This window comes from Sardina pilchardus, chromosome 21 (assembly GCF_963854185.1).
Source record: "Sardina pilchardus chromosome 21, fSarPil1.1, whole genome shotgun sequence".
In the NCBI taxonomy this organism is placed as follows: domain Eukaryota; kingdom Metazoa; phylum Chordata; class Actinopteri; order Clupeiformes; family Clupeidae; genus Sardina; species Sardina pilchardus.
The window spans coordinates 25,613,681-25,639,730 of NC_085014.1; the positions used below are offsets into that span (position 1 = coordinate 25,613,681).

At 43.9% G+C, this 26,050-nt stretch overlaps 2 protein-coding genes across 6 annotated transcripts in view; both read left to right on the forward strand.

Moving 5' to 3' along the window:
• The first annotated feature begins 117 nt into the window (after positions 1-117).
• On the forward strand, positions 118-20,370 carry stag2b (STAG2 cohesin complex component b). Of its 5 annotated transcripts, none has more exons than XM_062524197.1 (34): positions 118-265; positions 6,062-6,200; positions 6,297-6,375; positions 6,689-6,841; positions 7,128-7,224; positions 7,445-7,521; positions 7,714-7,918; positions 8,202-8,353; positions 9,417-9,490; positions 9,646-9,769; positions 9,976-10,074; positions 10,235-10,314; positions 10,423-10,530; positions 11,063-11,174; positions 11,322-11,439; positions 11,741-11,844; positions 11,968-12,060; positions 12,185-12,274; positions 12,560-12,763; positions 13,152-13,222; positions 13,334-13,421; positions 13,531-13,611; positions 13,723-13,815; positions 14,190-14,361; positions 14,725-14,864; positions 14,988-15,089; positions 15,302-15,450; positions 15,766-15,894; positions 16,036-16,241; positions 16,647-16,944; positions 17,444-17,551; positions 17,782-17,908; positions 18,090-18,167; positions 18,489-20,370. In XM_062524197.1, the coding sequence occupies exons 2-34, from the start codon at positions 6,157-6,159 to the stop codon at positions 18,510-18,512; spliced, it is 3,879 nt and encodes a 1,292-aa protein (XP_062380181.1). In that variant the 5' UTR covers positions 118-265; positions 6,062-6,156; the 3' UTR covers positions 18,513-20,370. The 5 variants fall into 5 exon arrangements, with proteins under 5 accessions (XP_062380181.1, XP_062380183.1, XP_062380184.1 ...); XM_062524199.1 differs by having other exon boundaries at positions 16,650-16,944; XM_062524200.1 differs by having other exon boundaries at positions 14,737-14,864.
• A 552-nt stretch (positions 20,371-20,922) lies between these two features.
• thoc2 (THO complex 2) overlaps positions 20,923-26,050 on the forward strand; it is a 57,459-nt gene continuing 52,331 nt past the window's right edge. The window contains exons 1-5 of the mRNA XM_062524202.1: positions 20,923-21,016; positions 23,011-23,060; positions 23,543-23,634; positions 24,611-24,662; positions 25,428-25,498. Of these exons, the coding sequence (XP_062380186.1) occupies positions 20,952-21,016; positions 23,011-23,060; positions 23,543-23,634; positions 24,611-24,662; positions 25,428-25,498 (330 nt within the window). The 5' untranslated portion in view covers positions 20,923-20,951. The remainder of the gene's footprint in view (positions 21,017-23,010; positions 23,061-23,542; positions 23,635-24,610; positions 24,663-25,427; positions 25,499-26,050) is intronic.

A 26,050-nucleotide genomic window follows, 5' to 3' on the forward strand; every position in this document is an offset into this window, starting at 1 on the left:
ATGTGGTAAAATGTCGAACAGTTGTCATCGCTCCGACGACGCTCCTTCTGTCCAGCAGATGGCAGGTCTGCAGCATGGGTTCGCCTCAGTCAACGAAACAACAAACCCAACAGAGTAAGCGGGGTGAGAGAGTGTCCAAAACCGCCTCTGACCGCCACTTTCAAACTCGTCTACTAAATCGTGTAGAATTTCAAGCTCTCATTCCCAGCAACACACAACAACCCTCGGAGACCTGTGATTATTTGGAAATAACATTGACGCCGAGGTAAGTTAGATATAAAATGGCGGAAATGGTTCTGTAAGTTTGTAGGTTTAGCTAGCTATTTTTGTTGGTCTGCTAGCTTTAGCTTGCTAGCAACATTTGCGGAGATGTGCGAATTCAGACGAGAAAGAAAGTCGTCGCTGGTTGACCTATTAAGCACGACATGGTGGAGTGGAACTCTTTTCTCGGACGATATTATGATTCTTTCGACCTCTTTGTAATCATTAGGCGACTCGTAGAGGATAGCTGGATATATTATATGTAAACTCTGATACCCGTAAGGTAGCAGGCTAACCTAGCAAGCTACAGTTATTGAAACTCAAATTCAGAGACAAGATGGAGGACGCAAGGACGAGGTGTTTTTCCACGTATAATTATGGTAGCTTAAGGGAGCTTCCGGGAGTCACCCACTCTGAAAATATTTTGACATTATTAGCACGTAGTCTTTGGATTAGATTGAACAAGTCACCGCCGTGACATGAGATTCGTGCGAATGACATCAAAACAAATATGGAGAATCACGAGAACTGCCTCTTGAGTGGGTCCAAGATGGAGATTTGTCTCCCCTGTGATTCTCCTTGGCTAACGTTTGTTAATCGTTAGTTGCAACCACTATGTTCACTCCTAGTGTTTCTGGGCGAGTCGGGATTTAACGTAAACATTACGGTATGCGTGAAGAAAGCATGCATCTGTCAAATTAAGCCATAATAATATACCCCATTGCCAGCTTTAAATCAGGAGGAAATAGGCTTAGTGGATATTGCTAACCAGCTGGCTAGCCTTGTAACGTTAGCCAACATGGCTAGTTAACATTAGCAAAGGAATACAGCTATTTGTTCGTGGAGGAAGTGTGTTGATCCTCGTAGATGAACGACTGTACGCCGCACATAACGTTATTTGTGTTTATGTACTTCCGACATGATAACATGAGGGCTCTGATCGGTTGTTGTCTTTTCCTCTTTGGTCAGTGGCCAAGTAGCACTAGAACACAGCGTAGCCTGTAAATATAGGCAATGCAAGGCAGTGCAGCCAAATAGCGAGCCTGTTTGGACCGCGGCATAAAATGACAGGAACCGGCTATCGGCTAGCACTTGGTTATCTAACCCCGTGATCCAATCAGAAGAAATTAACAATAAAAGCGGCAACAGTCGAAAGATGAAACACCGCAGGTAGAGTCCCCCGTGAGGTGGCCTAATTCAGACAAAAAGTAGTGCGCGAGATACGGGTTTAGTTAGCCGTGTTGATGTTGCTACTAGCTTTGTTTGGCGCCACTTTTCTTACACTGCGTAAGGACTATGGTGCGTTTTGTATTAGTTTCAGTCGTTCTACTCACTCGTTGCGAAATTGCATACCCATTGTCAAACATATGACCAACTATTTTGTCAGTAGTGCCACATATGAAAGACCGACGGCAGAAAATAAATCAATGAATCAATGTTACTGTTGATTAATTCTGATGTATGTAATGTATTGCCCGGTGGTGAAAATCCAACATTTAGTGACTGTGTAGAATGCGAACTCAATGTACTCAATGTGACTTCTCTTTAAATCTAAAATAGAGCTACTCGATTACACTACTGTACTAAGCCATCCTTCGTCGTCCTTTTGGGCTGCCGGTAGGGTATTCTGAATCAAAAACTCTGAAACTGCTGCTTGTCTGCATGATCTTGCATGGTGATAGCACTACATGATAATTTATTATGTCATTATATCGCTAGGACCAGTCGCTGTGAAATGCACGGTGTAGTAGTACGTTTCGGTGAGTTATGAAATGTAACATTACTTTTAGCCACACCCTGTTTGTCACTGGGGAATCTACGATTAGAGTCTAGGGTACAAGGAATTGGTAGAGCCATCTTTTCACATGCCCGTCGTAATGAGCTGGTGGTGGTCACCTTATTTTAACGCTACACGTTGCCATGTCGCCTTGGAGAAACATTCAGATGTTAATGTGTTAGTCCGTGGGCTTTATCGTGCGTCAATTTATAGCCGTGATGGAGTGGCTTTTCCCTATGTTTTTGTCTTATTTACGTCAATACAAGCAGATGGTTGATTCTGATTGGCTAACCTGAATGTGCAGGGCGGATAGTATAATTCCCTATAAGGAGGTGGAGGTCTGTCGGTTTCCTTTCTGATGATGTTTCTTGGAAACCACAGTGAAGTGACCAATGAGCGTACAGCTGATTCCGAGGGACGTCGAGATCCACACGCCCCCTTGTTTTCATTTCGGGTTGCGCTGTTTCCCTGGCCCAGGACTCAGCTAGTGTCTGAGGAATGGCCTGGAACTGCAAAGAGGCAGAACGAGTTTTATTACTCCAATTCATGGACTACAATGAAGCCCTGCACACGTGCAATCTTCATGAACAAAGAACAGGAAGAAAGGACATCAATTGTAACTAATGTATAACAGCAACCAAATGATGCTCTTTCGTCAATGGACGTTATTGTGTCCGTGAGAAAAGTATGACACATGATTCTGCAAACCTATACATTATGTTGGCTGTGAATATGTAGCTTACTTTGAGGTGCAGTCTGTGCATGAGAAATGCCCTATATAAATACCTACAGTACTTACTTGCCTACTTGTAGACTAGATACATTAGGCGAATCATTTGTAGATCTTCTGTGGTCATCATGTGTTAAGTTAATTAAAGTAAAAAAACAGTTGTGTAGTTTGAATGAATATGCACCTCATTCCATAATCACTGAAATTCTGAAAATAATCACAAAGGTGTTTGATGAAGGACTAACCTAAGGACAAGGTTTTTATTACATAACACATAATAGCGTCTTAGCTTTGGTTGAATTTCATTATATGTATTGCGTTTTGCAGATGCTAATATGGCTTAATTTGCTACTCTTTTCGTGTTGAATGCCTGACTGGTTCAGATGGTGCCCGCAATTCATGCATACTTGATATAGACTTGGACTGATGCATGTTGCGTTTCATGCATTTCATCACCCCCCCTCCCACCCCCAAACACACAATACACCCCTCCCCCTACACACACAGGTAAACCCTCCCCCACACATCCCTACATCCCTCCACATCCCCCACACCATTTCATCATCCACCGTCAACACACTCCATTTCGTAAACCCACACACAGACACACACACACACACACACACACACGATTTATTCTTTAAAATTGAGCTGGCCTTTGAGCACAAGAATTTGAATGCATTACACTGAACTACTTGAATTTGAGCTTGAACTTGTTGGCAGTCAGTCTGTGTTGTGCCTAGCAGATTTTTTTTTTTTTTTTTAAAGAAGGAAACTTAGTTACTTCAGTAATTACTTGTTGGTCTCTTGTGATGATGAATTTACTGTTTATCATCACAAATGACTAACAGAAAGACAGTGCTGTTTGGACTTTTGTCTGTCTTCTGCAATGTTTGCATAACTGGTAGGGTAACAATGTAGTTAGTGGCAGGGGAAAAACAATACAATGTAGTATCATAATATCGTTCTTCATTGCATTAAAACAATAATCAGCAGCTTAACTAATCACAAGGTGGACACTGGACAGAGTGGGGCAGTGATGGTTGGTGGTGGATCCAGGTTTGATTTGAGTTATGAGTTTTAGTCGCTTTGGACAAAATTGTTGGCCAAATTCTATTCACATTTCTTTACTTTTACTTCAATTTTGTTTTGATACGATATCATTACCTCTGACATCCACAAATAGACTAAGTAAGACTGAAGCATGCACGTTTCACACCAATAATGCATTTGTATCATTAGTTTAACATTTGATGGTCATAATGCTAATGTTCTGTTCAAAATTCTTGCTAGAATTAGCTACAGGAATATTTGATAGTCCACTATTGTTGGTGCTTTGCTTGCCATTAGTGTCGCAGACACTGTAGGTATGTAATGATTTGGCTGTATGTTGCCTCCTGTGTATTTAAGCAAACTTGGCTTAATTAAGAATAGCAACATTTGAAAATTTAACGAACTCCAAACTTGCACCTACTTAACATTGGTGAAAAGGGAGTAAATATGTCACGATCTTGTTCGTATCTTGCATCAGAGTGGAAACAAATTGGTGTTGTCAAGATTACAGCAGAATCTTGTAGTATATGAAACGTAGTGTATTATTGCACAATTGAATTCTAATACTTGCTGTATCGTAATATGTAAAGAAGCATAGTAATATTGTATTGTGGCCCAAATGTCATCCTTACCACTGTGGCTATTCTCAATCCTATTGGTTAACTTTCCTGAATATGATGGAATTTATACATGATTGTTTCTGAAGAAAATCTAATTTCATAAGATTTGCAAATTGTTATAGGCCTACATGCAAATTGTTATAGGCCTACTTGCATTTCTTGATCCGGTGGATTAGTGGAAACCATGGAGAATACCTCTTCGACATGTTTTGCTCAGTTTTATTTTCAGGCATGGTTAGTCTCTAAAAGTTCATCCGTAAAAGGTCATGCTCACTCCACAGTCTCAGATAAATGGAATTCTAATACTTTGAATTTTCAAGGCTTTTTCACACTTTAAAACCTCAAACCTCATTGTGTCAATGGCTTTGATGCAATGCAATACATTTTTTAGCGGAAATGTCTCTGTGACGTTTCCAATGAGCTGTCCATCAGTTGTAGTGATCTTTGTTTCCTGTGAAGGCTGTTGGATGCAGTTGCTTCTCAAAGCAAAAGCAGAACAAAAGTTCTGTTGACATAAAGGAGAGATTTTTCTGAAGTGCTGCTTGTTTATAATCCAGTCTCATATTCCTTTGCATCTTTGCTAAGATAAAATATTGCAGTCTAGTGTAGTCCTTCTCCTGCCCATGGAAGTTTTTATCCTGTAATTGTATTAGATTCACATATTGCTGCTGGATTAGGGCATTTTCAAACCTCACACAGGACACAGCTGTACTGTGTACAAATAACTACTGTCAGACACAAATCATGCCATTTACATGAAGGTCTGGATGTGACTGAATAGTGATTCCTCTAAAATGTGTGTTGCAACATTCCAACTTCTTATCTATCCCAAAAAGAGAATTCCAGACTAAATGTGGAGATCAGAAAGTTAGGGTGAAGGAGAGAAATGGGACTCTGACTTGAACATTTGAATGTTTACTTACAAAGGAAACTCTCTACACAGTGTCTGTGTCTGTGCATCAGAGCTCTGTCTTGGTAGCTGCAGGAGCTGAGTGGAGCCAGAGTCTGTGGTGGAGCTGAGCGAGTGAGCGCACTTGGCCCCCTGCATGCAGCCTAGTGCAGTTCAGCAGTCAGGCAGCTGACAGTAACAGTGTTGTGACTTTGTGGTTCAGCAGCAGTGCAACATTGCTCCCCTACTGACCAAGAGATGAATAACACTCAGAGAGGGAGAGCACATGCTCAGACATGACTCCTCCAAAGGGATGGAGCGCGGACTCGTCTGTGTTGCTGCTTATGGAGCAGAGCGCTGTTAGGAAGGAACAGTTGACTGGTGCTTGCGAGAGGGCTGAAGATGCAGTAGGGGAAATAAGCGCTTTTCCACAAAGTCGCTGTGTGTCCCAGTAGTGGGTCAGTGATGTGCGCTTTTAAACTATGAGGACCTCTTAAGTGCCGCATGCTCCATTCTAAATCCTCAATTTTAAGCCGATCATGCATCAGCAAATTATATAATTCCTCCTCCCACTGCCCCCATGAATTATGTAATAATCTGTGTCAATTTCTTCATTGATATCGTTTATGTGTTTATTTTTGTTTTCTTTGAATGGGTTTGCATCATTGCTATGCCCCTATGTGGTTATTTAATGGCATAATTGAAGTGAATGTCTCCCTTTACTCTTTCAGGTCATATGCAACTGATATTCCCGCCACTGGTCTGTGTGTCTTATGACAGCTGGAAGAACTTAACAAGTTGAGTTGTTACAGAAGATGTTAAAGAAATGATAGCAGCACCAGAATTGCAAACGGAGTTTCATTATCCTCAGTAAGTAATAAGTATCTGCCTTGCTCCGTAAGCCGTGTCTGACAGAATCAAATTGAGAACGCCTCAAGAATGAACTCCTCTGCCCTTCTCTTGCAGGGACACGGATACACGCTTCTCCTCGGACACTGATTTCGATGATCCTGATGGCAGGATTGCAACTCAAGGCAAGGGGAAGGTAAGGGATGAATCTCTGATACTTAAACCTCTCACTGGTTAACCCCCCCCCCCCCCCCCCCCCCATCCACCCACGCTGGGACCCAGAGAATGTTTGCTGGCGTGGGAGGATTTTGGAATTTGTCACCACTGGCCAAATCTCCCCCGTTCACAACCCACTTTCTCCTTATGTGCTTGACTCGAGATAGGGTCTCTCTGATTAGCCAGAAGGGCCTGCAGAGGGACTCTTAGATCTTGAAATGAATAGCTTGCGCCTATAGTTATTTTAGTCTTTGCTGCAGGGTTAACTTTGCCCCCTTTCCCTTTTCCACCAGGCCAAGAAGGGCAAGAAAGGCCCGGGTGAGAAGGGCAGAGGTGGAGCGGTGGGCAAGGGAGGACTCGGCCGCATGAATGGACACCACCAGGAGAACGGCATGGAGAGCATGATGCTGTTTGAGGTGGTCAAGCTGGGCAAGAGTGCCATGCAGGTCAGTGTGGTGTGTGTGGTGGTAGCGGTAGTGCTTAATGGCTAACTGGACCTCATGACTGAAGTTAGGGAAAATAAAATGGTATACTGTATGTGTGCAATAAACACATTCAGTGAAATGTATTTATTTATTTATTATTTATATTTAAGTGTTAATGTCTATGAGAGGGTAACTGATGGGTATTTTGATAATTAACTTTGTGACCAGATTCAATTGCGACGGTTTTGTTTGGTTAGAAAAGCCCTCTCTCTCCTGTTCTGACCATTTAATTTGTTCTCTCCCACAGTCTGTTGTTGATGACTGGATCGAGTCATACAAGAACGACCGGGACATCGCACTCCTGGACTTGATCAACTTCTTCATACAGTGCTCAGGATGTAAAGGTGTGACTCCATTACCTCTCTACTGAATTCCTTACGACGACACAACTCAAAACTTCATCATGACTGAATGTGTTTATCTTCCCATTCTGTCTTTGTGTGGTGCACATATCTAACTGTCGAACAAGAGAGTTGATAAAGCTATGACGTCAGTCATGCCTTAATAATATGTAGATGGGTGTTGCCCAACCCTAAAACCCTTTTTATCTGCTCTCTGCTACAGGAGTGGTCAGCAGTGACATGTTCCGGCATATGCAGAACTCTGAGATCATCCGCAAGATGACGGAAGAGTTTGATGAGGTACCACATTGACTCCTCCCACAAACCTGCACACTAATGAGCATACACACGGATACATTTGAGCCATGCCAGTTAATGGTTCTCTTTTTTTGTTTTAAAGACATAGTAAAGTGAGATGTTATGACAAGTGGTTCATGTAGTGTAAAGCTTGCGAGACCCTTTCCAGAACCCTTTTCCTTCTGCGTTCCACAGGACAGTGGCGACTACCCTTTAACCATGTCGGGGCCGCAGTGGAAGAAATTCAAGGCCAGCTTTTGCGAGTTCATCGGCGTGCTCGTGCGGCAGTGTCAGTACAGCATCATCTACGACGAGTACATGATGGACACGGTCATCTCGCTGCTCACCGGCCTCTCCGACTCACAGGTCCGCGCCTTCAGGCACACCAGCACGCTCGCAGGTCAGTCTCGGCACGCTGCCTTCAACAGTCACTGGCTACTACACACACCTGTGCAGAGCTTTGGGTGTTGGTTCTGGTTATTCCTTCATACATAAATCCATTTTTCTTGTTTTAGTTGACACATTGAGCACCAGTTTGGTTTTATATGTAGTGTTAGCTTTTGTATATAATGTGTAATATCTGAAACTGTAAATGGCCAGTTATTATTCAATGACAAAATCAATTTGATTAATATCAAATCATTAGCCTACTGACCTCCTGTATGTTTGCTGCTGTTCAACAGCCATGAAGCTGATGACAGCCTTAGTGAATGTGGCGCTGAACCTCAGCATCAACATGGACAACACGCAGCGCCAATACGAAGCCGAGCGCAACAAGATGATCGGCAAGCGCGCCAACGAGCGGCTGGAGCTGTTGCTGCAGAAGCGCAAGGAGGTGAGCTTTTGGTTGACCTCTCTCTCACGCCCTCAAGCTGTCCTCAGACCAGCCAGATCGAACCGCAAACCGTTACCGCAAATAAAACTAAGCTGACCTCACGGTTGCTGCTGAAGCGCAGAAATGATGGGTTATTGTAGCCGTCTCTTGTAGTAATTATTCCCAGTGATGGTTGTGGCTGCTAGAGCTGCACTGTTTGCCTCTTCTGTTCTCCACACACTACTGAATCCAGCTCTGAAGTTAGCGAGTGGGTGGTATCTGCTGTCTGCGTCGGCAAACAATCCTCATTCCTCTGGCTTGTAAACACAACAGCATGCTGGTTTTCAGACTTGATCACTTTGCGGAGGAAGTGCGCTGTGTAGTTGAGTGCGAGCCGCAGAAGTGTAGTTAGGCAGCGGGCTGCTTGACGGAGTAATGGCGGGTGTGCGGCGTGCTCGAGCCGGCCCCGGTAATTAACCCGGGGGGGCGTTATGTAATGACAGGTCCCGCTGGGACGCCATCTGCTCGCGCGTGTGGAGAGTTGTGCGGAGCAGAGTGGCACGTCTGGAGCAAGTGTGAAGTGGAGGGAGTGTGTGGTGTGCTGCCTCTGATCTGACTCCAGCGCTTGACACTAACGTGGAGGCTGCACCGCATATGGAACTGAAGCGTTCTGTTCGCGTTGCGTCTTCAGTTGTAATCAATGGAACTGGCTACACCACACGTGATAGCGGCGCATATATTCGGAAAAAAAAATAGAGCAGTCTTCTTATGTTATGGGAATGGAGTGCTTCAGTTTCACACACTGTGTATCCGGAGGGTTTAGAGGCGCTGTTTGCAGAGATGTATGATGAACCACATTTGTGTTCCAACTCTTGACTTAATCAGCTGATTCTGATTAACACGCCTCTTAAGCCGGGTAGATCATCTATTTAGTGAAATCATATGTGTTAAATGCACAGGTAGAACCAATACATGGCTGGATTTTTACTTTCTGAAGCCATACTTTTACACCTCTAACTTTTTGTGCAGAGATGAGAGCTGCAGGATCATGTTTATGCATAAACCATGTTCTCTGTCTTCATAGCTTCAAGAAAATCAGGATGAAATTGAAAACATGATGAATGCAATTTTCAAAGGTGTCTTCGTCCACCGATACAGGTATGTCCCTGGTCATGTTTGTTTAAAAGTTCAGTTTATCTGACTTTTTGGTTTAGTTGTCATTTCCCCTCTCTTTGAGTGTTAGCATTCATGATGTGCTGAAGTGGAATTCCACTTGTTCGGTGGAAGATAACCCTCTTTCCTGCCCTATCCAGAGACGCGATCGCTGAGATCCGTGCCATCTGCATCGAGGAGATCGGTGTGTGGATGAAAATGTACAGTGACGCCTTCCTAAACGACAGCTACCTGAAGTACGTGGGTTGGACCATGCACGACAAGGTAAGCTGGCCTATCTGTTTACAGAATTATCTTTCTGTTAGTAATACTGTGTGTACAACACACACACACACACACACACACACACACACACACACACACACACACACACACACACAAGCACAAGCACATAATATTTCCATTGCAGTCCTGTATCATTGGCCTAAAAGCAGTGTCCCTTAATTGGCGTGTTCTCTGTTCCTCTGCAGCAAGGTGAGGTGCGACTGAAGTGCCTCACAGCTCTGCAGGGTCTTTACTACAACCGCGAGCTCAACAGCAAGCTGGAGCTTTTCACCAGCCGCTTCAAGGTGAGCTCCATCTGGCTTTTCCTCTCTTCCTCCTCCCCCTCCTCCTCCTCTTCCCCTCCCTGCTTTGCTAAGTGAAATGCCCATAAAAGCCACATCTTGGCTCACTGGGCTGGAGTGTGAAGGCATCCTGTGTAACACAGTGCAATGTCTCCCCCCACAGGACCGGATTGTATCAATGACGTTGGACAAGGAGTACGACGTCGCCGTGCAAGCAATAAAACTGCTCACTCTTGTGTTACAGTATGTAATTCTCACACATTTATGACATGTAAAGATACAGATCTACTCCTGTCATCCGGAGTTGAACTGTTTGTGTGTGTGTGTGTGTGTGTGTGTTTGGCATAACAGTAGCAGTGATGAGGTCTTGACCCCCGAGGACTGCGAGAGCGTCTATCACCTGGTCTACTCCGCTCACCGGCCGGTTGCCATTGCAGCTGGAGAATTCCTCTTTAAAAAGTAAGTGCCATGTGCGCCCCATCTCCCACCCCATCATTCTCCAACATCCTTCTGAGGGCCGAGGCAGAGATTCAGTTCAGTTCAGTTCAGTTCAGTCACTTTTTAATCCCAAAGGAAAACTTGTCTTGCTGTCAGGTACACTACAAAATCATCCCCACCTAACCCCGAGACTCTCCATCTCATCCCTGGACACCGAGAGGTGAGGGTGGAGGTGGAGAGTAGACAAGCAGTCAGGTAGCAAGGAAGGTGGAGGGACAGGTAGAGCACGCCGCTTTGGCTGCGGTCGAGGAGGGAAATCAGCCAAGCAGAGAGGAGATTGGAAAGATTGGTCGGACCTGTCGGTGCATGAGGCAGACTACCAAAGAACAAGTCTGTGTGAGTGAAGGCAGTTACCTGAGTCCATCTGTGTTTGTTGAACTACCTGTTGGAACAACCCAAAAGCACTGCAAGACTGCCTTTTAATGCTTGAGTGTGTTGTTTATCTGTGTCGAATGAAAAGCTGATTGGCGGTGTGTGTTGTTTCGCTGCGCAGACTCTTCAGTCACCGGGACCCTGAGGACGATAGCATGCCCAAGAGGCGAGGCCGCCAGAGCCTGAACGCCACTCTCCTCAAAACCACCGTCTTCTTCTTCCTGGAGAGCGAGGTATGAAGGCCTCAGCGGTACATCGACCACCCACCGCCACACTTGTTCTGTGGCTCGTGGACGTTCTACAACTTGAACTTGGAGTGAATATACATGGTGTGTATGTTTTGGCAGCGTTTGTGAACTTTGTTCTGTGTCCACCTGCAGCTCCACGAGCATGCGGCCTACCTGGTGGACAGCATGTGGGAATGTGCCGCTGACCTGCTGAAGGACTGGGAGTGCATGATCAGCCTGCTGCTGGACGAGACCTTACCAGGGGAGGAAGGTACAGCTCCGTCCACCTACCTACTGCCTTCAGTGTCTGAATTCACAAAATATCAATTCGATTAAATTTGACTTGAAAACTTGACATTTTTTGAAAATTTCATGAATGACATGAAAGTTTAGCTGAGTTGGATGGTTCATCATATACACACTGCTATAAGAGGAATATTAATGGAACATCACAGTTACCGTCAGTAATGTCATGAATCTTCTGGGTAGACAGAGCTTCCGCTAATGAAGTTCCTGTTTTTTTGCAATGTGTTTCACAAATCCTGACGCCCGTTTCTCTTTTCTCGTGCCAGCTCTGACGGACAGGCAGGAAACGGCCCTGATTGAGATCCTGCTGTGCACCATACGCCAGGCTGCCGAGTGCCACCCGCCTGTTGGTCGTGGCACAGGAAAGAGGGTGAGAACCACCAGCGCCCATAATTAATTACTGTACACTGTGAGGGTGCCTGTCTGTTGGCTAACTTCCTGTGTGTGTGTGTGTGTGTGTGTGTGTGTCTGCATACGTGTGTGGTGCCTTCAGGTGCTGACAGCGAAGGAAAAAAAAACACAGCTGGACGACAGGACGAGAATGACCGAGCTCTTTGCCGTCGCCCTGCCTCCTTTGCTGGCTAAGGTCAGTCTGGTTCTCCACTAATGCTCCAGTCCGATGCTACAAGCTCCTTCTCCTTTGCTACAGCAGGGTACGCCTGTTGTCAGTTGTGAAGAAGTAGTCTCACCTGGATCTTTTTTTGGTACAGTACTCCGTGGATGCAGAGAAGGTGACCAACCTGTTGCAGTTACCGCAGTTCTTCGACCTGGAGATCTACACCACGGGGAGGCTGGAGAAGGTCTGTGTTTTCTTGGCCTTGAAGTGTGTCGTTGTTGCTCAACCACTGGAGGGTTGTACAGTGTTCAGTTTATGGGAGAGGTTCTGAGTTGAGGTCCTGGGTTCATATCCCGGACGAGCCCCCATTTTGTTACACATCAGAAATATAACCTGTATATAGCGACCCAGTGAGAAAGATGCTGCCTTGGATGTTCAATGCTTCATGGCCTCATAATATTCCTTGAAGTGGCGAGTGGCTTTATTGCTAGCAGCTCTGATGTTGACACCACTGGCTGTCCTCCCCCAGCATCTGGAATCGTTGCTGAGACAAATCAGGGAGATCGTGGAGAAGCACACGGACACGGACGTCCTGGAGGTCTGCTCCAAGACCTTCCACTCGCTGTGCAACGAGGAGTACACCATCTTCAACCGCGTGGACATCGCCCGCAGCCAGCTCCTGGACGAGCAGGTGGACAAGTTCAGCCGGCTGCTGGAGGACTTCCTGCAGGAGGTGAGGAGACCAGCCGCTGGTCTAGTGTAAAAGAAAGCCTTGCTTTCAACTTACAGCTGCCTTGTAATGGAAAGCCTTGCTTTCAACTTACAGCTGTCTTGAAAGGAAAGCCTTGCTTTCAACTTACAGCTGCCTTTTAATGGAAAGCCTTGCTTTCAACTTACAGCTGTCTTGTGAAGGTGACGGAAATCCCAGGTTTATTCCCAGGTTTTCCTCACCGTCTTTGGTAGTTCACTGGCTATTGTCTTGCTAGGAAGTTGTTGCTGAAGCGTATGGGAAGTGCGGAAGTTGATTGCTTGCACTATGCCATGGAGAAACTTGTGATGAATTGCAGCTTTTTACTGCAGAGTATGTCGTCTGGGCTGCTAACACTGATTTCATTTCACAGGGGGAAGACCTCGATGACGATGACGCGTACCAGGTGTTGTCCACACTCAAGAGGATCACGGCTTTCCACAAGTAAGATTGTAGGCTTGGTTGGGTGCATCCTCACTAAGTTTACAATATCATTTTTGATGAACGCATGGAAGAAACAGTTAATTGACAGGTGCTCTTGTCTCTTTCTATCAGTGCCCATGACCTCTCCAAATGGGACCTGTTCACCAGCAACTACAAGTTACTGAACTCTGGCATAGAGAATGGGGATATGCCTGAACAGGTGAGCATGGCTTTGCAGTGTTACTCTGAAAGCACTTAAGCATGTCTGTGTTTGTTCTGTGTGGAGTCTGATTTCTCTCTCTCTCTCTCTCTGTCTCCGTCCCCCTAAGATTGTGATTCATGCGCTCCAGTGCACCCACTATGTCATCCTGTGGCACTTAGCCAAGGTGTCGGATGGCCCCTCCAAAAAGGTGAGCGCCCACCTGGGTCTCAAGGTGTTCTGTTATTGTACATATTTTTTTTTTGGTGGCTGTCCTTTGTTTGGTCATCCTTGATGTGGAATTGTTTATTTTTCCCCTCAGGAGGACATGGTGACCCTGAGGAAGCAGATGAGGGCCTTCTGCCTGATGTGTCAGCGCTATCTGACCAATGTCAACACTGCCGTCAAGGAACAGGTGGGCAATGCTGTCTGTCAGGGGGGAAAAGCAAAACACTTCCTATACAAACACTTCCTGATACGTCAATGCAGTAGACTCACACTTGACTTTGGATAAATGCATCTGTTCTATGCTTCATCTGTTGTATTATATAGCTATATGGAACAGCTCTGACACTTATGCAGATATTTTGTTTGTCCTTTTGTTCGTTTACTATACATCTGTTACATCTTGGAGCTGAGTCACTGATCAGTGATCGAAATTGTGCTTTTCGCTTAGACATGCATATACAATGTGACCCAATGTAAGTCTCAGATTTAACATGGGTGACAACCTGGGTTTGAGACTGTCCTTCATCTCTCTGTCTCTCTCTCTCTCCGTCCCTCCCTTAGGCCTTCACCATCTTATGCGACGTGATGATGATCTTCAGTCATCAGATCATGTCTGGTGGTCGCGAGATGCTGGAGCCTCTGGTCTACAGTCCAGACTCCTCCCTCCAGTCGGAGCTGCTCAGCTTCATACTGGACCACGTCTTCATCGACCAAGACGATGACTCCAGCACCGGTGCGCACTCCTCTCTTCCTGTGTGTGTGTGTGTGTGTGTGTGTGTGTGTGTGTGTGTGTGTGTCTGTGGGGCGGGGTGGTGTTTACCTCACAGTCAGTAGTGTTTATCTCCAGAGGGGTTTAAGAGGTTTGAGTTAATGGGATCAGAGGCTGAGTCACCTGGCAAAAGCCTTCACAGGCCTTGACCTGACGAGACTTTCCAGAGGAGATTGGCGGAAGGGTTTGTGTTGCAGCCAAGCTTAACTTGGGTTCACCAGTAGAGGGAGACAGAGTGCACTTTCTGGACAACTCCTGTGTGCTCGAGTGGGACTCAAGCCACTAGCAGCGCTCATTGTTTTTTGCCTATTGTGGTCAATTGGGCAGATGGACAACAAGATGACGAAGCTGGGAAGATCGAGGCCCTGCACAAGAGGAGGAACCTCCTGGCCGCCTACTGCAAGCTCATCATCTACAACGTTGTCGAGATGAACACTGGAGCCGATATATTCAAGCAGTACATGAGGGTACGTGTGTCTGTCTTGTTGTCTTCCACCTTGGTTGTTTCGTCCAGGGAAGAGGCCAGGTATAATGTTCAATATTGTTTCTTTTTTTCCTCATGTGTTTGCTCTGGTCTTTTATTATTACAGTATTATAACGACTATGGAGATATCATCAAGGAGACCATGAGCAAGACGAGACAGATTGACAAGATCCAGTGCGCAAAAACACTAATCTTGAGCTTGCAGCAGGTATGTTTTCTTCAGCTAGGCACCCATCACCGCCTTACTGTGTAAAAGCAAAAACAGCCACCGCTTGATTGAGTGAAGCCCTTAAAGTCCACCTCTGGCCTGCCTCTCTCTCTCTCTCTCTCTCTCTCTCTCTCTCTCTCTCTCTCTCTCTCTCTCTCTCTCTCTCTCTCTCTCTCTCTCTCTCTCTCTCTCTCTCTCTCTCTCTGCTGTAGCTGTTCCATGAGATGGTGTCGGATCTGGGCCTCAACTTTGACCGCTCGTCCTCGTCCTTCTGCGGGATCAAAGAGCTGGCGCGGCGCTTCTCGCTCACGTTCGGCCTGGACCAGGTCAAGACCAGAGAGGCCATCGCCATGCTGCACAAGTGAGTCTCAGAGGACCTCTCCACAGCTCCCGTCTAACCCTCTTGACATGGATCAATGTCTGTTTACTCCACTACGCAAACTTCCCACGCTGCTAGCTCTGATGGTAGTGGTAATGTAAAACACTTAGGGCTTGGTGGTTATCTAGTTAACTGGACATTACCAGAGGAAGATAGCTGCAAAAGCACAAAGGTGAATTAGCTTTTTACTGCCTGTAGATTATTTAGTGGCTAGTGCAGCACTTTGCATGTCTTTTTAAAGGTAATCTGGTATTGATTCACGCTGAGCTGACCTCGGCCTTCTCTGCTCCTCCTCAGGGACGGCATAGAATTTGCCTTCAAGGAGCCCAGTCCGCAGGGGGAGGGCAACCCACCGGCCCACCTGGCCTTCCTGGACATACTCAGCGAGTTCTCTTCCAAGCTCATGAGACAGGACAAAAGGACTGTGTAAGTGGACTCAAGAGACTCAGAGCAGTGCTCTCCTGCTGATCTAGAAAATGTCTGAACATGCAAGTTCCTTGTATTTGTACACTCACATGTGTATGTGTGTGTGTGTGTGTGTGTGTGTGTGTGTGTTGTCGGACACAGTCACACGTACCTGGAGCGGTTCATGACGTTCCAGATGACCCTGCAGAGGGAGGACTGCTGGCTGCCGCTCATCTCCTACAGGAACTCGCTGCAGGCGGGCGGAGACGACGACACCATGTCGGTGGTCAGCGGCATCAGCAGCCGCGGCTCCTCCATCAGGAGCAAGAAGGCCAAACCCGCCACGGGCAAGAGGAAACTGGCCGAAGGTGAACACCTGCACGTATTCACTTCCAGGGAGCAGAATATTGTAATGATGAATATTATGTGTTTTAGTTGTTAAATTTAACTATTGTATCTGTGAAATTTAACTATTGTATTGTTGTTATTTGTATTTCGCTTTAGACAGAAGCGTGTGCTAAATACCGTTACCATGGCCATATCCATAGTAACGTTACAGAATAGTTTGTACTACTGTACATGTATAAGTATGGATCCAAACCTGAGACTCATTGGACTTGTTTGCTCTAGACAGTGCTTACACTGTAGTCAGCTTAACTTAATGTGTTTAATGTCTTCTTGGCCAAGACTGCTGCTATAAGCTTGGTGAGTAATAACTGTGTGTGTGTGCCTGTGCCTGTGTGTGTGTGTGTGTGTTTGTTTGCGTGTTTCAGCAGAGGAGAGCAGCAGCAGTAGCAGCGACATGTGGCTGAACCGCGAGCAGACTATGCAGACGCCCGTCATGATGCCCTCGCCGCACCTCACCTCCACGGCCATGCGCGACCCCAAGCGCATGCGGCCCGAGGACAGCTACATGGGCGTGTACGGCATGGCGCCCGACCAGTCGCAGCAGCCGCCCACCCCGCAGCCCCAGCCGCCTCCGCAGCAGCAGCAGCCCCCCACACCCCAGCAGCACCCCCACCCGCAGACCCCTCAGCCGCAGCACCACCACCAGTCCCCCATGGACTACAAGTACGACACCTTGGCCCACTCACACCCTGCACCACGCCACACAATCAGGGGCTTCTCAGTGCCAGGCCAGGCTAGAAACACTGGGGAGGGCTGCACAGGGCTGATGTGACTGGGGTTCGGACTTGAAATTACATGTCAGATGTCGTGTCATGTTTTCCATTGTGTGTTCAGGGGTTTTTACTTCCTAGCATGGCTAAAAACTAAAGGTTATGTAATGTTTCTGTCTTGGTGGGGCCTTTTAAGTTGGTGGCAAAACATTGCTCTTGCGTCTTGTTTTGTGTTTTATTTATAGAGGAGATGTTGCAAAAATGAACTAAAACAAGAAACATAACACCCTAGAGAAGTTAACAACCTGAGACAGAATGCCTACAGAATATAGAATATGTGTAAAGATCAGAATGTTTAGGCTGCTGGTGTTGTTGTTGCTGATGAAGAGCGTGTGTCTGTGTGTGTCTGTCTGTCTGTGTGTGTGTGTGTGTGTGTGTGTCCGTCCCTGCAGCACCCAGGTGTCCTGGATGTTGGCTCAGCGGCAGCAGGAGGAGGTGCGGCAGCAGCAGGAGCGCGCCATGAACTACGCCAAGCTCAGGAGCAACCTGCAGCATGCCATGTAAGCATACACACACACACACACACACACTCAAGAATTCTGTGACCAGCAACTGTGGTACCAGTATAGCAACGATGAGGAGGCTTGTAGGTCCAACAGTGTTTGAAATAATGTCTTAAACATGAATTATTCTTGTTGAAGTGTTGTTATTGATTAATTGATTGAGGAGCACAACATCAAGACTGACCTGTATGCCAGCTGAATGATCTATTTTGTGCATTTCATGCCAGTCGCAGAAACACAGGTCTCATGGAGGATGATGAAGAGCCAATCGTAGAGGACGTGATGATGTCATCGGAAGGTCGTATCGAGGACCTCAACGAGGGCATGGACTTTGACACCATGGATATTGATCTGGTAGAGACACTTACTTTATTCCAATGTGTTGTGTAAATACTTAATGTCCATTATTATTCTGCTCATCTCCTCTCATTTACTTTGCCTGGAACTGTCAATTGTGCTGTATGATTAATTGCTGGTTGTCTAGTATGCAAATGGTGGACAGTTCGATCATTTCACTTTTGTTTGTCTATTCCAGCCGCCATCGAAAAATCGCCGGGAGAGGTCAGAGCTGAAACCCGACTTCTTTGACCCGGCATCGATCATGGACGAGTCTGTAAGGAGCACTCATTTCCTGGGCTATGATGCTTTTCAGCGCTAATCTGTCAGGGTGTGGGGCCACCACTAGATGGCACTAACAAATCAGAGTTCTCAGAGCCGTACATAGAGCTGCGGCTCTGAGAGTTCTAACAGCAGGGCTGCTCTTACCCATAATGCACTGGTCCTTGTTTTGAAAATAAGAAAATGAGATGAATATCATTTTATGCAAGGAAAATTAAGAGCAAATTGGACCAATAAGAAAACTACGTTTAAAGATAAGCTTGCTTGCTAACACTTGAAAAAAGAGTACTGAATTTGAACATATTTTCTTTTGTAGGTCCTTGGAGTTTCCATGTTTTAAGATAATATTTGGAGGATGAAGAGACATTTTGAGAGCTTATAGATGCAGTACAGATGTATTTTCTTAAAGAGAATATTTCTGATCTGGGCTCCATGGACTTCAGGGCATCAGGAGACAGCGTGGCTCAGTGGGGGACTTGGCTTAAAACAGAAATCAGACAAAACAGACAAAACATGTTCAGTCATGGGGTAAGCTTTCCCTGCAAGGTTATAAAATGGTGGCGGCCAGATCGTGAAAGCTATGAAAAAGTTGTATTTGTCTGCCACATTTGAATATAATAAATATATTTCAAAATGGAGCAAATGCCATCTTGTTTTAAGAAATAATTCATGAGATTGCTCAGACTTGTGGTATTTCTTTAACAAAAAAGAAAAAAATGAATGCGTCTTTTGTAACTTAAAGAATTTGTTTAATGTATAGCCCTTTTGTAATAGTAAGTAATCAGGTGTAAAGTAGTAATTTATAAACTGGTTATTCATCATAGTATGTATTGAGATTTTAACTGAGCTTTCCTTTATGTAAAAAACTAGAGGGTTTCCTCTAGATCTATTTTGTGTTTGTTCTTTTGTTTTTATTGAATTTTTTTCTTTCATTTTATCCTACCCTACCAATGCAGTGACATAGCCAACACATGGTAAACACTGAAATAGGGTGCAATTAACCTTTGCCCTGTTTCTCAGAGAATAATATTATAGGAAGAAACCTTTGAGTTTCAACAACCAAACACACCCAAAGACTTTAACAGTTTACTTGTCCTTTTTTGGAAAGAGAAATGGTTAAATTTTCAGTGGAGATCTTTCCAGTCGTGCCATTGTGTTGCTCCCTGCTAGAGCAAACCTGAGTTGTCTATTGGCTGAGAAGAAAACATTTTTCCTCAAATTCAGCTTATTAGAGTGTTGGAGTAGGCATCACATTTTAAATAAATAAATAAATAAATAAATAAATATAAATTTGGTGCTGATTTTATAATTGTGTGTTATTTTTTTGTCTTGATTTTGAACACCAACCTAGAGGTCTTTTGAAATGTATAAGAAGCTGTTTCAAGATGAAAGCATGTATAGTCATGCATTAAGGAAGATTTTTAAAGTTTGTATTTTATATTGTTTTGTGTCTTTTCTCTATATGTTTTTTTTTGTCTTAAGAAGTCTGGGTTTATACTTTCTTTCCTAAATGTAAACATGACATTCAGCTTTAAGTTTTCCAAGATAAAAGAAAAACTCTCTTAAAATATTTAATCAAAAGAAATTAACCTCTTATTTTAATGTACACTTTGAATTGCTTTGGCAGCTAAACAAAGCTAAACTATGACATTAACTTATAGTACATACTTGTACATTCTATGAAGTGTTTTGTCTAAGGTATATACTTTTTAATCATTCCATGCCTTGGCCTTAAAATACGCTTGTAAAAATGTTCTCAAAAAATGAGATCTTCCAATGTACTTAACTAATGTTGAACGTTTGGCATATTGAACTCCTGCAAAATACCCCCTAAATTCATTTTAAAACTCAAGTGTATGGCTACAGAAAGTAAGACGTTTGTGTGATTTAAGTGAATATTTGGGTAAGAGAGAGTGATATTGTTTTTGTGTTTTCTCACACCACTACATTGGCAGAACTGCTGATTAGATTGTGTAAATATACATGCAGAAATATACATGCATTTTAACGTAAAGCTTTATTTTCAGATGTCTGTTTTCTTTAACATTTCTAAGTATGTTATTTACCCTCATTACAGATGTACCCACACAATTTACCTATTGTTTCATCCTCCTGTCATTCACTGTACTGTTTTTGATTTGTATCTGTCTGAAGACAGTAACTTTTTAAAATAAAACAAACTTCCTTTGTGTGACTAAGTACCAGGGATTGTTTTTAAGATGTTTATATAATATATATAGCCTATATATATAATATACCTATATATCTACTTTCATTCTGAGCATTACAATGTGGATTGTTTTACCTTTTATATTGTATATTTAGCACAATGTATACCTTTGATAAATTACTGTCTGCAAAATCTGTCTCACAGAATGAGATCACTTAAGTTAGCCGTTTCAGTGTGTGAAAGAATATTTTCCATTTGAAATATTTAAATAAAATCATTAATATGTATTACACATGAGCTGTTGATCCGTAATATTGTAGGTTCGGTAGTAAAAGCACACACAACCTAGAAATAATAAGTCAATGCATGCATTTAAATGTATATCATGAGCCTCCAGGACATACATTACATGCATTATATAATATTTAAATCTAATATTAACACCTTGTTATATCAGTAATCTACGGTTGGTTGTGTGTATCTTCTGTGGGCCTACTGAGACAGTAGACTCTTGCTCCCATAATGCACTGTCTTCGATTGACGTCTCCTTGACCCGGACCCGATGCGCTGTGCTAAACATCCGGGCGAAGTGCGCCTTAGTAGGGGAAGATGGCGACGTTGATCCTCCCTACTGATTGGATCAAAAATTGGGAAAAATCGGGAAAAAATGAATTGTGAGTAATTACCTCTGTACCATTTAAGAACACGCATGCAAGTCGTTGAAGCATTTGTTTTTAAACCAGTCTTGGCGTTTCGTTGAGCTTTTGCCGACTGCCTGGAAGTTAACTGTACTTTCCTCATTGTGATCCCAGTCTTAGCTGTTCCTTGTGGCTACGAAGCTAAATATGAGGCTAATGTTAGCGACACTAGGTATAAAATAATGTGAATTACAAGGGCTTAAACGTTCACACTACATGTACACATAGCATACATCGCAGAGGTGATGCAGTAATGCATATTTGGGTAGCGAAGTTACAGACAGTTGTTAGTGTAAGGGTAGATGAGCTAGTTTAGTCACAACCTGTTCGGCTAAGTTATGAAGCTAGCGGGTTAGCTTTTGAGCTGAATAGGTAACGAGTGGAAAACATTGCGATTTGGCTAACCTTGCTAGCAGTTGGAAGCTAAACTAACGTTACTTTGGTAAAGACTGCAGGAACACATCGTGATCACTTTGCTAGTTATCCTACGTAACGTTGTGTATGTGTGACCACAAATATGATCATAATATTTTCGAGCTAAAAATCGACCCCAAAACTTACTATTCCTAAATTACTTTACGTATACGTCTATGTAGATGCGCAATCTGCTTTAAAGTTGGCAGATGAGAAATTAGCCCTTCAGTTGATGCTGGGGTCTTCTCTTGATTATTAGCCAGGAGATGGCTAGTGTTAACAATAACTCAACGTTAGCTAGCTATCTAGCCAACATTGCGTGATCCAGCACCCTGATTGGGATTAACGTTACCCCACGTTAACTGTTGCTGCTTTAAATAACTGTACAGAGTTTACAAGCAGGCCATTTCAGTCTGGGGGTCATGATCTTAGTTTAAAGTAATCGAATTTAATTATATAGACACCCAAAATGTTGACAGTGTGCAGCCTTAAAGTAAGGTTAGGAAATGCAACCTTAGCTTACCACACCAGTTTGCTAGCAGTACGTCATGCAGACCAGCTATGCTAACGTTAAGTGTTTTAATGGTGATAATTTCTTGCGAACTCGTTCATCGACAGGGTTGTGGTGTTGCTTCGGCACTAAATTGGACGTTGTAATATATATAATCATTTTATCATATAAGTAAACAAGCAAAAGTCACGTTGAAACACTATCGATAACATGTTACGATAACATTAACTGAGTTGCATGAAACTGTAGGCCCGTGCCCTCTGTTACTGTCATCTTATTTGGCGGTAAATTGCGATTTTGACAGGATACGCTTTACAAGCCATGTCAAATAATAAACTTAAACCTAGTGATGTTTTAAAATATATGCATAAGAAAGTTCGATTGATTCTGAAATTGTTGTAAGGTTATGAAACGCGTCATGGTTGCTGCCGAACAAGTCTGGCAGAAAGTTCACATGCTGTGTACAGTGTCTCAGACTCAAATTAGGTTGTATAATAGAACGCAAAATATACTCATATTTATATTTGAACAGATGGTGTGGTTTAATTTTAGAGAGAACACTTTGATAATGAAGTCCTTGGCCTTTTTTCACTTATTAAAGTTAAACCAACAACTAGGCCACTGAAATCGAGTTAGGAGATATACTGGAAGTCCAAAGTGCTGATTGAAATATGGCTATTAATGAGAAGTTGTTAACTGCAACTGTGCTTGGATCATCTCTACTATGGGAAGTTGATGTGGTGACTTAATCGAAGCCAATCATAACAATGATGTTCATGGTTTGGATTTATTTCACGGTCACAATCTTATGAAACCTATCACAAAATATTATCTTTATGTGCATCCAAATGATTTAACCTGCCGCCTCATTTTCTAAAGTTAATATGACTCATGTTGGTTGTTTGACGAGTGGCTTGATGTCGCTTGCCATATGAACCGCTGATGACATTGTTGAAAGAAATAAGGACAGTAAATCCATTGACTGTAATGTTGTTTAAAAGCATCTGCTGACATTGTCACATGTGTTTTTCTTTCTCTCTCTTAGTTTGCAGCTGTGTCAGGACCTGGCTGGGAAGCCAGAAGATGACGATAAAGGTTTGTTGATGTTTTCTTGCATGCAATAATAGTGATATGGAAGGTGATGCTGTTTAATCTCTTGTCCACCCGGATCGTAATAGTCTCTGTCTATTGTAGTGTATTTTGTTATTGGACTCTGAATTCCTCAAAGCCCAATAACAAAATGCAGTATTGTAGTGTAACACACTATCAGTCATGTCCTTATGATCTTAGATTCAGAGGTCCTCTAGGGGTGGTTTTCATCATCATTAGAACCGTGTTGAGTCTTAAAAGGCTTGTCTACAGGCTGAACCACACGATGGACGCAGTGTTCTGACCACCACTCTGAATGTTCAGTTTAATGATATCTACTCTGTGTACTGCTTAATAAAAATACCATTTTAATGCATTCTTTCAACTTTCAACCAAGTAACATTACTGTTTATGTTCTTTCTGTGATCTTCTCCTGACTGTGATCCCTTCATCATGATGGCTCTACTCGTGCTCTATCTCTTCTGCAGAGCTCCAGACAGCTTTGTACGAGCTCTCCTTGCACGTGGTCCAGGGCACGCTCAAGGTCGACGTGGCCGCCAGTATTCTTGGGGATGTCATGGTACGTGTCAAGGTCCCGGCCGAGCCCTGTTGTCATGTGCGCTCCCTCTGCATTCACTGGAATCCTTGTCTGAGTTTCCTGAGACACTGGTCTTGGTGTGGTTAGGCCTAGATGCTCACAGAGACTTAACACCAGACTAAATCCCATATGCATTGAATTAGTCGGCCAGTGTTAAGCCATCAAGCTCCCCCACACACAGCTCTGGCATTTATTGACGTTAATTTGGTTAAGATTGGCCATTGTTGGAAAGTTATATGAGCGTGGGCTCTTTGCAAGAGGAATGCTATTTGTACGGAGTAAAGTGTTCTTTTTGTTTCTATAAAGTTGTCCTCTTGTGTTAAAATGGGTCTCTTGTTAGAACATTAAAGGCTAATCCTAGTATTGGCAGTGGCACTTGAATAATGTCCTATCGCTCCTTGAAATTGCATTACACATTTCAGCAAAGTGATGGCAACATTTATGTCAGTGCTTTGGTCCATGAAGAATAAAGCTAAATTGGAGTGCTTTTGCTGTCAATTTAGAGTTGGCAAGAGTGCACCAGAATAATTCATTTTGAACTTTTCAAACGAGGAGCCCTAATTTGCTCTCCTCAGTAGTGATTTTCTTTGATCTGCAGAGCGAGCAAACCCAGAGGTACTCTTTAGATTGTCCCCTCTTGTTGTTGTGACACCTAATCCAGGGATGATGAAACTAGGGGCCTGAGCAGAGCTGAAGTCTGGGGCTGATGGATCGCCCCCTCTTTTATGCTCTTCCTGTTTTATTCCCTTCTTCTACGGCTGCACTGGCAGGGGCGCCTCTTTCATTCCTTCTTTTTGTCTGAGTGTGATGTATACATCTCTATCTTTCTCTCTCTCTCTCTCTCTTTTTCTCTTTCTTCTAGATGTAAATGAAATTGGAATTGAAACGTGTTGAGCGCTTCACACTGACTTTTGATAATTGTTTTTGTCCTGTTTCTCCCTCTCTCTCTCCCGTGCAGGAATTGCGAGACGATATGGCCTCCATTTTAGCAGATGTCTTCGGTGTATTAGGTGTGTTCCGTTCTCCGCTAATAATAGTGAATTGTGGCTGCTTGTGTGTATTGATACTACTGTAGAATTTGCTGCTTGCACTAAAGGCTATAGTACGCTCGTTTGATTTCCGGTGTGTTCGAACCTGCAGCTATTGCTAGCGAATCAATACGTTACGATACAGAAGGATTTGTGCAGGTTGAAATTTGTATTATTGGGCAAGCAAGATATTCTGTGTCTTAGTGAATATTTAAGGAGCAGAATATAACAGAAGATGCCATTTCAATATAGTTAACGCTCCACCGGAAGTCAAACGACACTACTAAGAGATTTTAGTGCAAGTAGCTAATTCTTCTGGCATTATCAAGGTCATGTGTTCAGTTCCTGGGGAATAATGTTACCACTGACACCCACACATTCACTCCTACTCACAGTAGTCAAATGTTACAAATATATGTATCACAATCGGTATGCATTTCATCCTACTGTAGACCATGTGGCAGTTACTAAAGCTCTGCACACACACCATTACGACCAGCCTATCACCACAGGTTTATATCAGATAAACAGCAAAGATGGCTTCTTATTTTTTATATTCTTGTGGGTTAAAAACTTACATTAAAATTATAGTTTATAATGCATTAATGTACCATAAGATTCCTTTCCCCAAATGTCATGCCATCAAAGATGGGTAAAGTTGTGATGGACTAGTGGTTGTCTGAGCGTAATTGTGTTGTGCTCGGGCGTCACTTCCCTGTTGATCCCTTCTGTGTGTGATCTCTGCAGACATCGAGACGAGCTGCACGGAGGAGAAGAACAAGCGAGAGAACTTCACCTCGCTGGTGGGCGCCTGTCTGGTGAGTAGGCCTCTCCACCGGACCATGTCGGAGTACTGCAGCAGAGCAAAGGAGAGGGGGGGAATCAGAGGACAGGAAAAGTAAAAGAGAGAGAGAGCGATAGATAGATAGAGGGAGAGGGGGAGGGAGGGAAAGGGATGTAGGGAGAAATGTGCTGCAAGAGCACAGTCTTCTCCCCACCACAGTGTGGCAGCATGGTCCTGCAGGTTGAGCACCAACCCCCTCCCTCTCTCCATTTGGCTGCTGAGTGGCAGCGGCTCACAGATTTAATACCTTATCTCGTCACCGTTTGCTGTTTTTTTTTTCCTGCTCTTGAGGTTTTTTTTTTAGGTAGATAGTTTTCTTAGTGATACCCACTGGCTTTGACAGCTCCCTGGACTGTGAGGATCAGCTGCATTAGGCTATTGAATGATCTTAATTCTGTTCAGTGGTGAAAGTGGTGAGTCCGAAGCACCACCACCACCGCCTGCCCCTGCAGCCCATTAGAGTACACATGCCCCCCTGGGGATGGCCAAACACTGGGCCCCAATTAGCCAAACAAATAGATCTGCT

Coding starts and splice junctions, on each gene's coding strand:
- stag2b (XM_062524197.1), top strand. CDS start 6,157: ATGATAGCAGCACCAGAATTGCAAACGGAGTTTCATTATCCTCA. Junction 7,225..7,444: donor ACAGTGCTCAGGATGTAAAG/GTGTGACTCCAT, acceptor TCTCTGCTACAG/GAGTGGTCAGCAGTGACATG. Junction 16,945..17,443: donor CAGTCCCCCATGGACTACAA/GTACGACACCTT, acceptor CCGTCCCTGCAG/CACCCAGGTGTCCTGGATGT.